The sequence below is a fragment of the Gobius niger genome, assembly GCF_951799975.1.
Source record: "Gobius niger genome assembly, chromosome: 1".
Taxonomy (NCBI): domain Eukaryota; kingdom Metazoa; phylum Chordata; class Actinopteri; order Gobiiformes; family Gobiidae; genus Gobius; species Gobius niger.
The window spans coordinates 14,864,709-14,881,281 of NC_136852.1; the positions used below are offsets into that span (position 1 = coordinate 14,864,709).

The following is a 16,573-nucleotide window of genomic DNA, read 5'->3' on the forward strand; positions in this document are numbered from 1 at the left end:
CACTTTAGTCATGATATGATTTAAAAAGAATGCATACCTCATCCAGAGGAACATTGTGAATGGGCGTTCCATTGATCTCAAGGATCCTATCTCCAACATGAATGGAATTTTTGACATCTGGACTAATGCATTCTTTGTCCACTCTGAAAAATGTATAATCAATATTAAATACTGTGTCCATTAATAGGCCATTTGGAGATAGCCACATCTGGACTTGGTACTTACTCAGTGACTCTGAGAGTGTGCCCTGGCTCAGGACTGAGAGGCTGGTCGATGGCTACAGAAAACCCTCGGCCTCTTCGCCCGTTGTTTCCTTCTGCAGAGGCCGGGATGGACACCAGGGTGACTGTGTGTGGGATCCGTGAACATGGCGAGTCGGGGAGCGACACTGGAGTGACTACAGTCTGATAGTAGCAATGACCACTGCAGAAAGAACAAAGAAGTCAGTGGAAATTCTTTGAGGCAGAGGTTTCTGACCTTTTCTTACACTGTGAGCAACTTTCATGAACAGTAAATTAAGAGCATAATATTTATGCTTCGATGAGTCTTGTGTAACGATGCGACTAATATAGCAATCATTTTTTTAATATAAACAACATAGATTTTTCAGGGAATTTAAGATTGGCAAGCATAAAGAACATTGATTCTCAGCTCACCAATAAAGTTTGGATCTCTCCACCAAAGCGTACGTGTCCCCATCACCAATGAACGACCTGCAGCTCAGACAAGTGAAGCACTCGGGGTGATACTTCTGTTCCCCTGCGACCTAAAAGGATAAATCACAAGTTAGAAAAAGGTCTATGTACTAAGCAGTGTGACAGCATGTGGTACAGTTTGAAAAACCTGTTGACCTACAAAGAAAACTGCAATGGGCCAGGGGGCAAAACTGTTTTCTATAACCACTGAAGGAGGAAGTGTCATTACATGGTTGAAGAAGTACTAGAGGCAGGTCTGGACATTGTGCTGTGTATAGATTGAATCTTTTGATGCCAGACCAGTGCTGGCGCTCTGGGCTGTTTGCAAACAGAGTGGGAATTGAATTACTGCGAAAAAGCAAAACACGGGCAATGATCAGATAAATAGCATGAAGCTGGTCTCATTAGTCCAGCGTCTCAAACTGGGGCAATAAATCACACCATGTCCACACAAAGGCCTCCCACTTTTACTACCCCTCGTTAAATATTTCTGTCTGCAGCAATAATCGATCAGTGAATTGATTAAGCAGCACTTTCTTCACACACACATTGACCCTTTTAACTCCTTCAGGTAATTTTGCATCCTTCAGGTACGCCCACTCTCCAACATCGAAGTGGTGCCATGATTAAACATGAGCTGTAATGCACGTCAGCAAAGAAAGGTTAGGCCCACCGGCGTCGCTCTCCCCCCTGGGGCTGTCTGCGGACTCGCTTTTTGCTTTGAGTGGCATAAAATTTAGGATGGAGCGGGGCAGGCTCTTTGATGGTACCCACTGCAAGGATCTGCAAGTCAAATGAAGTCAGCCGAAAGTGAAAAGTGGGGCGGCCAAAAGCAGGAGGCTAAACAAAGGGTGATCAAGGGGCGATGATTCTGTACAGCCTGGGACCACTCGCATAAAATGACTAAAATACAGGGATTAACAGGAAGCTAAACTGTAAAAAGGCACAACTGAAAATCAATCAAGTCTTTGTGTTGAGCCATATGTCTCTGGCCCTCCCCCGGGAGACATCAGCGAAACCTCAAGCACACACACAAACAAACACATGGCAACCCGTCTGGCTGCATGGAGGAAGCCACTGTACATGAATATTAATTAAAAACCTTTTACCTAATTACTTTGAGAGGGTTCAAGCTAGCCCGCAAGAATATATTTTTCAAACTAGCAAAGTTAGTCTTAAGAGATTGTTTTCCTTTTTTGAGCTCTATGTTGTTGAATGTTTTGCTCAGGGCTGTTTTTCTCTATAGAGCAAAGACGAAAGAGTAGAAGGAGAAGATCCTGTTATTTGTAACTGTAAAACATCATCAAAGCACCACTGTTCAACACACATAATTAACCCCAACCCCTCACCTTAACCAAGCACATTTTCACTAGTTTGTTTTTACCCAAATCTAAAAGCTTCTAGAGAAAAGCATCCAAAGAGCAACAGAAATGAGAGGAAATGAGAATGAAAATAGAGCAAAAATGCAACAAAAGAGCAACACAAAAGTGACAAAAATGTGATGAAAAAACGGATTAAAAAGATTTTAGGAGGTTTTGTAGGTCTTAGCTTTCAAATGAGGCCTATAGGCTATACACGTTAAGATTTGGGTAAGGCTGAACTAGAAAAAATGCACTTGGTAAAGGCGGGGTTTATGAGGTTGAATATTCTTATTCTTCTTAATCATGGTATCTCCGATTGTCCGGGAAGAGCACAGTTTTTTCACCAAAAAACATAAATAAATGTTTGATGTCCATAACTGATAATGCTCAAATACAACTGCAAGTCTCCATGTGGCAAATTCATTAAAAAGGTAAGTAAAAAGGTAGGTGAAGGAATAAATAATGAAATAGGATTTGAAACTTTTTACCTTTCAACACTGCAAAGAATATGATGGAAACAGCATGGCACTGTACATGTGTAATATTGTCATAGTTATGGTAATTACATGAAAACAGGACACATAATTCATTTCATGGTAATATCATGACTAATTGTAACCCAAGTCCTAACCTTAACCAAGTATAAAGACTCCAGGAAACTTAATAGAACATGTAAACAGGGCTGCGTTATCCCTATACTATTTTGATCTAATTATCATGTTTACCGCACCACAAAATCTACAGAATGACAATAAAGACTTTGCCCCTGACCCTGCAAACCCTTCAGACCTATAGAATATAGAAATGTAATACTTTACTTCCTAAAAGCCCCTGGGATGCACTTGGGATAGCATTGATTTATAAATGGCTTATACCGGAAAGAAAGGACAGCTGGGCAGAGATGAGAAGGATGTCCCTGCCATTTGCCCCAGCCACAGGGGCAACAGACTCACCCACGAGACACATACGACACCCAGGGCCGTAGAAACCATTTGACAAGCAACAGCTGTGGCGCCACACCTTCACCTTCTTAAAACAATCTCCTTTCCTAGTATGTTAGTTTGCGGCATCATGGGTTAGCACTTGTTCCACTTCTTTATCTGAACCTCTTGAAGCCTGTTGTGGGCTGGACTTGTAAATGAGCTCATTGGTGTGTGACTGTGATTTCTGCCGGTCACAGATCCCTGGGGCGCCTTTTTGGGTGACTACAAACTCAGCCATGTGCAGAGCTGAGCAGAGGAGAGGGCTGGAATGTGGGAAAAGCCAGATGGGATTACGGCACACTGAAGGGGGTCCCCGCTCTCGCATGAAGCTGTATGAGGTACAGCTCCACATGGACATGAAGATAAAGACATGTACTAAAATTGGATTTTCAATTAGGGCTGACACAATAATTACTATATCTACTTCTTGTTCACTAAATGGCAGATAAACAACACATTTTTGGGCTCAATGTTTATCGTCAGTACATTTATTTCCATCTTTTCCACAGTTCTGCTTTATCTTTAGCCCAAAGTAAGTTGTGTCTCATTGTATCCATGTTTATTGTGGGCTATTTACCGTCATTTTTAAGCTTCAGAGTTAGTTTCTGTGGCATTAAAGGTCTTAATAATACCGTTTATCGCGATATTTTCTTGCCTCAATATATCAAGCTTCAGATTTTGTTATCGTGACAGGCATGATTTCAATAATAATATGATATTTACATAGAAACTGGTTCTTGCTGTGTAAAGTGAAACCATAACAAAGACCCTGGGACATTTAGGGGGAACAACAAACCAAAAGAAGAATGTTCACACAAGGTACTCTAAATAAACACACCAGCTATGTCCTCTGATTTATTGTGACATTTACTTGACAAACAAACCTTTGAAGTGATTTATTACAGTGCAATGTTATGGGTCAATAAATGGGCCAAAATAAGGTATTTTGCACATGTCTATCAGGCATCATTCGTTCTGTTCTAGTTCGTTTTTATCCACACATTGTGACATTTCTTCCTCAAAAATGTCTCATTTCCTCGTGCCATATGACAGTGATATCAGACACTGATGAACTAAAGTTGGAAGTTACGTAATTATCAACAGAGTAAATGCAGTAAACGAACATCTGCCTTATGAACTTGCACTTCACATCCAGCACTATTTAGTTTCTGCAGTTTTAATAAGCATCAAACAGCTCCGCAAATTAAAGAGGTTCAAAAAGTCACTGGCTTAGTAAATTCATATGTCGTTATCTCCTCCACTTTCCCACAGTCTTCGCTAAAGCCCAATGACTTATTGCCTGACTGTGGAAAATGACCTCATATCTCCAGCGCTCCGAGGTGGTTCTGAACGACCACATCAAATTATATAGACTCTGGCTCTGTCCGACCTCCTGCCTGATGTAATGAAGTTGACAGCGGGAGCTTGTTTGCTGCTGCACTCAAACCAAGTCCATATGTGACTGTGACAGAAAGTTCAGGCAGACTGAAACATCTCGCTCATTTGTTTTGGGAAATATGTGTGTGCCCTTAGTGTCAGGTCGTGAGATGAAGGGGGTTAACTTTGGAAAGAAGGGACGCTAGGAATGAATGGCACTTAAGTTTCATGTCGGTAGGTGACAATTTAAGCTGCTCACTAATATGAGATGAAAGAAAAAGTAAGGCATAACCTTAAGTGAAAACTATGCTCATCTTCAATGAATTTAAAGACATTGACATAAGTGTTTACAAACTGAATGTCAAGTATTGGTTTAGCTCATACAATAAACTGGTTACTAAATTCTGCATGTAGAAATTATTGCATTAAATGTAAAAGAACTGCTTGATTTGATCCCTATGTTACTCATTATGAATGCATTGCTCATGTACGGTCTAAATGAGAAAAGAAAAAAAACAGGAAGAAAATTAAGCCAGTGCACAATGGTAGCTTTGTTGAATGGACTTATGATTGTCATACGGTAGATGCTAGCGTTAACATTCATTGAACCAAGAAAGTCCCATTGAATTGAATTTCTGCAGTGGGGAATGCAAGAAGTATTTACGAATGGGATAATCCAATACAAAGCAAGTTAGTGCTAAAATGTCTAAATAGATGAAACTGCCCAACACTCTGTAGCTTCATCTCTGAGGAGCAGCTCTATCAGAAGAAACAGTGGAGCACATTGAGCCTGGCAGAATGGAAACCCCCTTGTGCCTCTGACAGTACAGTCAACACATACAAGCTTCAGAGACAGTGCTAATGCATTCATCCTCTTTCCTCATCTTGTTTCCCCCGAGCCAAACGGAGGAAGTCGGATAGAGCGGCTCACCACTGCTGCTGCGGCTGGTGTAAACATAAACAACAGTGATCTGTGACACGGCCATAAGGCATGACAACTGCAGGTCATCTCCAAAAGCACCGTCTCAATCCTGCTATTATCTGGAGAATAAACGCATCCTAAAAATAGCAAGCGTGCCGCGTGTCTCATCAGTTTTTCATGACAAGAACAAGAAGAAGAAGTAGGACCAGAGACCACAGAGAGAGATAGTCCACTGACCTAGTTCTAAATGACAGGCAAAAAACATATAACAAGTAAGAGATGGGGAACTACTATCCAGCATCAGCGTGCCCCTCGAGACTCCTTGCTCACATGCCGGGTCGCACTAAGAGCTTATATGCAGTGATCATGACAGTTCAGCCTACCTTCTTCTCCCGTTTCCACAGCCTGAGACAGCAGAAGCTCCAGAGGAACAAGTCTCCCACCATGTCAGCGCGAGCCGGTGTCTCCCTGCCCTGCTTCAGTGCATGCTACTCCCGCTGCCTTTGCCCCACAGTCACAACAAAACACTAAACACGGCGGTGAGGAGGAGAGAAGAGCGGCCAGTCCACGCCTTTGCAGCTGAGATTATCCCTGAATCGATGTCACTCCCCCCCGGCCGGTGTATACGCTCGCCTCGCTCGCCCCCTCCCTTCCTCCTGCCTCCTCCTTTTGCTATGACCTCATCCTTTCCTGCTTGGCTCCGCCCACTCTTGCACAGCCGGCTTTTTTGCAGCCCTCCCACTTCAAGGAAATCAGCACAGCAGCAACCCCCAACTGTGTTAAGCGCATTCCTGTCTGCACCTCCTTTTTGTATTTGGTCCCAAAGCCCCCCCGCATTCCAGAGCTGATAGGAGCTAAAATATGGGGCCACCATGTTGTGTTTGTGTGTTGTCGAAAGACTTCTAGAGAGATTTTCTTTTTTCACACTACGATTTTGTACAAGGATTTTCTTTTAAATACTGGATATATAGGCCTATGATGTATTTAAAAAGAAGAAGAAGAATATGTAGAGAAAACAATATAGCACATATTCAAAAATACAAAAAAATAAAAGTGTTCGTAATTCCAATTCTAAAACCATAACAAAGACCATTTCTGATAGTAAATTTGTTGCCGCCCTTCTTCAGACCTTGTCTGAAGGACAGCTTGGGAGCGACAAAGTTGTGCGGATCTTTCTACAGTATTAGTAGAAAGAAAGATAATTCAAATAGTATTTAGATTCACCTTTTCAGCCAAGTGCTTGTGTTCCCCAACAGGTCCCTGTATCTTTGGTTGGGATTCACCCCAGAGCCACCCTGGTCTTAAAGATTGATTCTGATTAATTAGTATTCTATTAAGACAAAGTAAAAGTTAGCATAGTTCTTTCTAGTTGTAAAATTTGATAAGGGTGTTTGCACAACCATCTATGACCTAATGTTGTGTTGCATCAACGTCGTGATGATGCAACTCTTTCTATAGACTCATTCTTTCCTTCACCGTGTTGTCCAAGTTGTCCGTGTCCCTGAAATGTCCCACACCAACTGTTGACAGTATCCAGTGCTGCGTCCCGACTAGGGGGGGGATTGTTATTAATAGATGGTCAGATGCACTCAGGGCCTGCAGGGCTCAAGCGCTTTACGCTAAACAGAGACAGACGTGGAGGAAGGAGGAGGCCAGACACTGCCTGATTCAGTTACACAGGGAGTTTGAGTATAGAGGCAGCACTGGTAACAAAATCACAGAGACAAGAGCTGTTTCAAGAACATTCTGGTTAGCAATGACTTGGGAGTAGTATGAAAAAACAACAACACTTCACTTGGGTTAAGCAAAAATAACGATAACAATGAAATTCCTGACCCCCCATGGTGATGATCTACAGCTCCATCCTCAAAACACAGATGCTTTTCTCCACTCCTCGTGAACTGTCAACTCTCAGGAGAAGCAGATACCTTTAACCTCTTAACCCCCACCTGAACCCACCACATTTTCTCCGGTTTGGCTTTACCCAAATATAAAAGCTTCTTGAAAAAAGTGTCAAAATAGCAACAAAAATGAGCTGAGAGCGAGGATGAAAAGAGCGTCAAAAACATAACAATAAAGTGACAAAAATGCAACAAAATAGCAACAGAAAAGTGGCAAAAACGCTACAAAAAAGAGACAAATAAGCAATGAAGAGGTGATGAAAACGTGTGGCGAAAACACAACAAAAGAGCAACAAATATGTGACAAAAATGTGAGGAAAAACGGACAAAAACGGCAACAAAAAAGCAATAAAAAGAAATTTCCAAAAAGGCTGCAACAACACGGCAACAACTCGAGGAAAAAGATCAGTTCAGATCAGCTTTGTAGGTCTTAGCTTTCAAATGAGGGGTTACACTGGCCTATAGGCTGTAAACTTTTAGATTTGGGTAAAGCTGAACTGGAGAAAACACACTTGGTTAAGAGGAAACTAAAGCTAATATAAACGTAGCGCACGCCCTGATCTCGGCTTCATTTTTCTTGAATGCTTTTAAATTCTTTGCTGCTCAAGTATTTTGTATTCATTGGAAAGTCACCACTCTTCCGATTAAACAAGTTTGTCATACATTGTGTAGCCTTGAGAAATAATGAGAATATAAAAATGTACTTCAGTGCACCACAAACACAAATAGATGCCCAGTCATGTCAGAAGTGAAGAAGTCAGCCCACAGCTGCATTCAGGGGGAGGACAGGACACCGAGGGAGAAGAAATGCACTCTTGGTGGTGATAATATTGTAGGTAGATTTACTACAGTGGGCTTGATGAGTTTATTCTATTCTACGATGGACCAGTCTAATCATTTAACCTCTTTACCCCCTTTAACCAAATCTAAAAGCTTCTTGAAAATAGCAACAAAAACGAGAAGAAAACAAGGATGGGACATGCAACAAAAAACCCACAGAAGAGCAACAAAAAGTGACAAAAAAAGATGTCAAGAAAGCAATGAAAGTGCAACAGAAAAGTGCAGCAAAAAATGTACAAAAACGCAGAAAAAAAGCCTAAAAAAACCTACAAAAGAGCAACAAAAAGATTCACAAAAACTATTACAACTGTCTCTTTTTTACTGTGTTTTCGTCACATTATTCACACTTTTTCGGTGGAGTTTCGGTCACTTTTGCTGCTTTTTTATCATATTTCTATCTTTTTTTGCTGTTACTTTGTCACTCGTGTGTTCATCCTTGTTTCCTTCTCGTTTTTGTCGCTGTCAAGAGGTTTTTAGATTTGGGTAAGGCCACACTGTAGTAAACGAGCTTGGTTCAGGTGGAACCGTAGCAAAGTAAATTTCAGACCATATACAACAACTGCAGACCCTTTGCCTTGCTCTCTGAACATTGATAAAAGTTTAGGTTTGTGGTGTGCATATATATGATACAGAAAGGTTTGACAGTCTCAGACATACAGTAGCTATAAAGGGGGCTTGTGTGTAAATTCTGAACCCACTGAAACTTCAAGACTATATAATAACTCAGGCAGCAGCAGCGGCGTCTTAAGTAAGAAACCACATGCGCCCCCCCTAAAGGCATGTTCTGCGGACGTTCTGTATCTTCATCAGAACAGCAGTGTGACCAGACTGACAACAACACGAGAAACTTAAGCAACAAAACCAAAAAAAAGTCGCATTATCATGAGCCTAACATTGAAGGGGAACAAACCTCTCAGTGACACATGGAAAACCCGCGCAGTGGGAGGTGGGATGTTTTTAGGACGGGGGACTTTCCATTGTTGTGGAGGCTAACTCTCGATAATAGAAAAATCACCCACTCATTGGAACTGTCTTTTGAGAAATGTAATAAATGTGTTTTGTATTAACAATTTGTTACGAAAAGTAAATATTTTAGTGATGAAACTAACGAATACCATATTGACCATGAAAACAATAGAGGTGTAACAAAAATAACAGGGGGGACTTTTCAGTTCCCTCAAGTGACAATAAACCATCCATGGAAACATTGTGAAGCTATTATGGTAGTTTCTCAGATTGTTAAATTGGAGAAGTGAAATACTGAATGAATTTTAAGGAAATCCCTCGTGTTTGGGGTGTTTGTCTGACAAGAAACATGTTCATTTACAGGAAAAAGTGTTTCATTATCTGTCCATTCCGTTATCTTTTTGACAGTATCAAGTTTCATTCAGGCTGCAGTGCATGACTTTACACAGAATGTTTTGACAAGAAAAAAGCCTTTTGAATAGCCTTTTTAACTGAGCAAGCATGTGGTTCAAAGCCAACCTAATACTCGCGGTTGTTACCTCTTTGAGTGGGAAAACAACTCTATGATAGCCTATTCTGGCTAACCATGTGCTCTACAGCGTTACCTCTTAGCTTGCTGACTCACTGCTCCAAACTGCAGGTTTTTCACTGACTAGGGATGAGCTGGGAGGTGATTCAAGTGCATGTGTATCTGTAAAGAGTAAAAATAGGACTGTGTTTTGCTGCGTCTTGGTGCAGGTGAAGCTGCAGACTTTTAAAAGGGAGTGGCTTCCTCAGAGAGCTAACCTTGGTCTGCCCGTCTGCCCGCTAATGTCATTCATAGCAATAAGACTTGAGTGGGTCTTCTTATTGAAGTGTAACAGTCAATCTTAGCACAAGGAGAAAGAGTAGCACCAGTGTTCTCCATCTCATCCACTCTGTCCTCTTGCTTTGAGGCATTATACAGATTGAGCTGCACAGTCTGAATGTAAAAAAACACACACTCTGCAGGATGCGCTCGAATGGCTGCTGTTCATCATGACCGTGACACATGACCTGCCCGGAGCTGCAGGCCGCACAATCCCACCAACACGCCACATGCTTTACGGCTAATAAATGAACTCTGTGTCATGGTTTTAACGGCCCATCTTGTTTTATGGAAGCACCTGGGCTGGACTTTATAAGAGTGAGAACGGAAAACCAATTATGGGAAACAAAAAGGAGTGGTGCTGGGTGGGCAATTCTTCAGATGGAAATATAGATTTGAAAATTAAACAATAGAAAGAAGGTGGAACTGGAAAGAAAGTGCTGCCACTTTCCAATCAAAACTACTTCAAAGACATGAGAATATTTCAATGATTAACCTCGTAACCCCTGACATCACCGAACACATTTACTCCAGTTCGACTTTAACCAAATCTGAAAGCTTCTTGATAGCAAATTTAATTCAAAGCCTTTTTATAATGGAAAAGTTAACCTACACTATAAGGTTAAGAGAAACATGTTAGGAAAATGTACCCTTGACACTGCATAACTGTTCTTCAGATTCTGACGATTTTTCTGGTAAACTTGCACAAAAGATATTGTAGAATTACTGTATATGTAAGGTTTATTGATTAGTGATTACGATGACCACAATTTGACTTTGTATTTTTATTTCAAATCAACCTCCATTGATTTTGTTCAATGTATGTTTTTTTCAACATTTTTACTTTAAGTGTCAAAATTAAGGCAAAAACGAGACCTAAATGAGGATGAAAATGCAGCAAAAGAGTGACAAAAATGCAAACAAAACAGGCAAAAAGAAAGAGATGACAAACCAACAAAACAGTTATAGGCTGTACACTCCAGTCGAGAAGCTTTTAGATTAGGGTATAGCTGAACTGGAGGTTATGGTTAGGACAAGGTCAGGGTTAAGCTGATAGGTTGATATATGATGTTTCACTCTCATGACTTGTGACTGGTTGATTTACCAACTATCCTAAGAAAAATGTTCTCGCAGCCTGGCCCAAGCTTGTGCCCAAACCCTTTAGCATAACCCGATACAGTAGTTCACTGTCACAATAACACCAACAACTTTTTGCATGTGCTTCAGCTTCAAATTCTGATGAAAAAAGTACCACTTCTTGACAAAGATTTTACTCTAGTTAAGTTACAGGAACTTTAAATGACCAATCAACAAATGCCTTATTTTGCCAACTCTATAATGCAGCAAATCCCTTCTCGAATTAAGCTTATTGTTATTTGGCCACTTTCTCCCGTAACCCATATGCTCTCTAAAGCTTGGGCTTCCACTGGAGGTCTGTAAAACGATCCATCCACTCACGCACAGTCAGCTACACCTCTGGCACCGGTCCGCGAGCTTGTATACACATTTGTACTCGCCGCGCACTCTATGAACCGATGAGAGAGGCCCGACAGTAACTTGAGTTTTATCTGCAAACGGAGAATACAGCGGGGGGTCCGGCGATCCTCTTACCATGATGAGCCCGGTGGTGATCGGGTCGTTGCAGCCGTGGCACAGCTCCCCGAATTTGGCCCAGTAGTCCTTTTTACAGAAGAGGCGGCCATCTTTCTCATAGTACCAGTGGGACAGCGACGCACTGCACTCACAGCACCTGGAAGACATTTACATCATGTTAGTTCATCGCCTAATCAACTGATAAAACAATGATCTGGATCTTCTGGCATGTTCTTGAAGGGGTATTATATTATTTACAAAGGAAAGACATGTTAATCGAAAGCCATTTAGCTTCAATAATCAAGAAAATGAGTGTGTTGTGCTGACAGAACATTTTGGTGACAGTGCTGGATTTACAGCCATGTAATTACACCACTTGACTAAAAATTATAGCTTTCCTTTTAAGCCTTTGTTGATGACATCATTGCGAACTGTATCCCCGAATCAGGTTAAGAGAGTATGTAAGTAAAAACATTTCAATCCACAATCTAACTGCTGTACCACAAGTTAACATCCAAATGAGTTGAAACTATTATAATAATTAAGCTAAAATATGCAGTTGAATATGTCATTGTAAGATTCATTTATACAACATAACAGGATAAATAGGAGGTAATAGACCTTTTAGAGATTTTAGGGTGTAAAAAAAATAAAAGTATCGAAAGCAGATACCAAGATTTGATGCCTGTTGGGTCCTGGGACAGCATCAACATCTTAACCAAGTGCATTTTCTCCACTTCAGCTTTACCCAAATCTAAAATCCCCTTCACTGAAGCCAGTGTTGCACTTTATTTGAAAGCTAAGACCTACAAAGCAGATCTTGTACCTCGTGTTTTTGCGTTTTTGCATTTTTGTGGCTTTTTTGTCACGCTTTTGTTGCGTTTTCAACCTTGTTTTCGTCTCGTTCTTGTCACTGTTTTGTTGATTTTTTTGTCACTTTTTTGTTGCATTTAGTTGATTTTTGTTGGTCCTCTTTTGGGGCGTTTTTGTGGGTTTTTTGAAGCCTTTAGATTTGGGTAATGCCAAACTGGAGGAAATGTGGTTGGTTTTTGAGGAGTTAAGAGGTTAAAGCAAGTTACCTGGTTGTAGGGATGTCAAGATCAACCATTTTTACATTCACTGTGGTTATAAACGCTCACTGTAGGTTAATCGTAAGGATTAGGATCAGGTATCAGTATTGCAAAACAACTATTGCTAAAGTATCCCAAAAAAATGAACGGTACCCAGCCCTCGTAATGAAGGCATAGATGCAATGAGTTTATTTCGCTCTCCTCTCCTCTGCAGTTCACGTTGCACTTGCAGCACGGACGCACAACTCTGTACTCAGGATTTATTTATGACAGAGACACACCCATTCTCCAGAGTGTCGGCATGCAGAGCTCTCCCCTGCAGTTCTTTAGACTGGGGCAAAGCTGCTTAGCCATGCGGAGTGTTTGGGTGAAGGAGGAGAGGAGAGGATGGGGGGGAATTTGGAAGTGGGTCAAAGCTTTCAGAAGACGTCTGCAGCAGAAGCCACTCAGCTGTCTTCACTGATAACCAGCCCAGTGATGAGGCCATGATCCCAGCAGCTCAGAGAGGTGGAGAAAATCCTCAAAGTACAATTGTAAAAGATATAAGAGAGTAAACAGACTAAAAACACAGACTTTAACATTCTACTAATTAAATCAACATTATATAAAGCACTTAATGCAACTGCAAGATCATATCTAGACAAATCATCATCTTCTATGGTTTGCATATACCTTAGCTATTATTACCGTTACTCCAGCACTACCAAAACCACACATGAAACTTTCAGTGTGCTCTTTGCGGCTGCTGTGCGTGACAGTTCATCAGCGGGACGTGTAAGAGGATTATGACAGTATTTGCCTAAGACTGCGCTTGCCTGCCGATGATATGACAAAAACCTACTGACACAAATTTAAACATTCTCAAAAAGAGAGGTTGCATCAAAGCCAGGAATTTTCGCGCTAGTACAATTTTTGCAGACGTTTAAATGGAATTGATAAAATGAACACTGAAACATATGCAAAGCCAGGCTGGAAATATGAAAAAGTCAGAGGAAGCAGAGGAGATTTTAGACACTGGAGGAAAAATGGAGTGGATTTTTGGTCCGACCAATGGCAGCATGGATCAGAGCGGGGCAGCAGTGTTGGTAAAGCTGAAACTGACCCCTTCCTGTCCAAATCCCTGATGGAATTAACTCAAAGTGTGCGGGAGATTTACTTTCACAGGTCAAAATGGCCTCTCTCCCTAATTTGTGGAAGCACGAGGGTCTTGTTGGTCGCTATGATATAGTTTGTATCACCTAAAGTTCATTCAGCAGTCGGAGGCATTATAAGAAAATCTACATTGTTCGGGATTTGTGACAAATGACATCGCAGCCACTCATGTCCACTGTGTCTTCTGTCAAGTTAAGGATATACTGATGCAGTGTCAGAAGCCTGGTGCTAAGACAATACGCCAAGGACCACATGCAAAGTTCAAATTGGGTCTGCAAAACCAACTTGAAAATGTGTTGTGCAAATCATCAAAGAGAGTCATGAAGAGGTAGGTACTCTTTTTGAAGTGCTGTGAATCCTATTTATCACATGGACAGGGTGACCCAGGTCAGTAGCTAACCCGATTCATTCTTCCCAGTCGATGTCATTGAACTAATGGTTAATGGACATTCGCGAAGTGAAAAGAGCAGAGTCGACTCCCAGGGGAACAGAACTGCTCCAAAGAAGGAAAATGCTAATATTTGGACGAGGCGGGACACTTGAGTAAATAATAGACACATTCCACACATCAGACACACGATTTCTGGAATGTATTTAACACTGACTGTCATGACACATTAGATCTCAATATTAGGAGGAAAGATAAAGAGTTATGATTGGAAGCTTTTTACCTAGTTCAATTGCTAAAATTAAATACATTCAGAAAGTGATAACTTGGGACTACTGGGAAAACAGCTTGTCATTGGATACATAAAAGTCACACTGCGTAATATTCCAGGTTTCATGTTGCTACATTAGAAGAGCAACTAAACAAATTAAAAAATATATACAAGTCATCAAACTTGCTCCAAATGCTCAGAAACAGACAATTCTTGTTGGATGTAATAAATGTATTCCTCATATTTGGTGACCTATTGACAAACAAAGCAGCAACATCTCCATGGAGATGAATGAGTGATGTCTCACTCCCTGCAAAGTAATGTGTCAGGTCTGTGAAGCAAACTCACAGTAAAGACACCATGGGCCCGATCTTGTGCATCAAAACGGAGACGATAGCGTGACATTTTGCGCTCAGTCGGAGCGCACTTTGTGATCTTGCCACTCCAGACTTAGCGCATTTACGTGGGTGGAGACGCACACATTTTCCTCCAACCAGATCGACTCCGCGTCCAGGAGAGTGGTTGTGTGGTTGTGTGGGGTGAACATGTGCTTTTGTTTTGCTTCGCGTTCACGCCAAGCGCGGGCCGATCCGCGCCACAGCGGACGCTGTAGCTCTTTTTCTCTCGAGACGTGAACATGGTTTAGCTCACGATGGGGTAAATAAAGTTTTTAGTTTGACCTGTGAGAGCCTAAGGCTTAAGAAAGAACGTAAGACAGCGCAATGTAAACGAGGAAGTGAATGTCAGCCGTGTTTCCATCAGTGCAGTCACCTCCTCTTGTGACGCCCCTCACAGGTGGTGGAGGCGAATGGCACATATAGCGCCGCCACTCGGAAAATAATTCGCCAAGAGCCTGCGCCGCCCCGTGCGCCGCCACAAGATCTGGCCCAATGTGTCACTGTGGGGAGGTTCTTTTGTAATAAACTCAATGTTTGCATTTTATTAATTTAATGACATGACAACATATGAAAGATTTTATGAGCCAGAATATCCCTATTTTGCAAATGTTATTGCACCACCAGTGCTCTCACCAGAGTGTAGGGGCCCCTTACACTGTGAATTTCTTCCCCCACACTGTGTTTCAACCAATTTTCTGTTGTTTTTATCCCTTTATAATCGATACCATCGTAATAACACCTGATTTGAATAGTGTCTAAAGAGGGGGGTGTCTAAATTTTCAAAATTTAAATTTAGAAATTTAGAAATTTGTGGCACTCACCTACGCCACACTTCAGCCTGCCCCTCCACTGTGAAAAAAATATGTGTGAGAACCCTGACCACCAATATTGAAATATTACAGTAATGCATCATTAGCCTTACGTGGGCGTCTTACTTTGAACAAGTGCAAGTTTCCTGTGTTTCATTTTGAAACAATAATCACTCAAAGCATTGTACTGTAACCGCCCTTTAGTTTGGGGACATTCATTTCGAAGCTGGCACACCTCAGCAGTCTGCACAGTGTTACATGGACCTGAATCAAGGTCAAAGTCAACGAGGTGTTGTGTCAAAGTGTCAGCAGGAGAAGGTCAGTGACGCACGGGCTGCCACTCCCTGACAGGATACAGAAGGGCACTGTCATAATGAAACAGTGGGAGCGCCCGAGAGGGGTGAGAACTGAATCTCTACTGACAGACACCTACCTGAGAGGTACCTGCCCCAACCACACACGCACTCCTCCCAACCTGCACAGCTTCATTAAATATTAACTGCTCCATCGTTGCCTACAAGCTAAAGGACATGCAGTGTCTTTCTACTGGCAGACTGTGGAGTGAGCATGAAATCAATACACCAATATAGTCCTATGCCCAGATGTCACAGGAAATTAATGTGTCTTGAAATGCAAACAATGCAAGTTTGGGATTTGGGACACAAGCACCGAAACCTTGACAAATACTAGTACTTGTTTTCAAAATAGATACATAAAAGAAAAATGTGGGTTAATGGATAATGGGTCTTCTTCTCAATGCATATAAATAGCCTACTGTATTCATTCATACTACAACAGTGTTGAATGTTATAAATAAATAATTAATAAAGTGTTTTCATTATGGCCTACTGCAAGTTGAAATACATGTTTTTCTTTGGAGGCCTGCCTTAATAGACTGAATGTGCATCGAGAAGCTATACGAGTTCATAACCACTGGATTTAGGTGTAATTGCATCACTCACTGAACACAAAGCTCCAGTCCATCTTGCAAACAATTCAT

General features: G+C 41.4%; 1 protein-coding gene across 2 annotated transcripts in view; it reads right to left on the reverse strand.

Moving 5' to 3' along the window:
- limk1a (LIM domain kinase 1a) overlaps positions 1-16,573 on the reverse strand; it is a 30,485-nt gene that overhangs the window by 5,517 nt on the left and 8,395 nt on the right. Inside the window, exons 3-6 of one of the 2 annotated variants that reach the window (XM_079574231.1) lie at positions 11,504-11,642; positions 657-766; positions 226-423; positions 38-143 (exon numbers count right to left, since the gene is read on the reverse strand). In XM_079574231.1, coding sequence (XP_079430357.1) covers positions 38-143; positions 226-423; positions 657-766; positions 11,504-11,642 — 553 coding nt within the window. Of the gene's footprint in view, positions 1-37; positions 144-225; positions 424-656; positions 767-5,721; positions 5,959-11,503; positions 11,643-16,573 lie in introns of those variants that run through there. The other variant, XM_079574232.1, reaches the window with a different exon arrangement.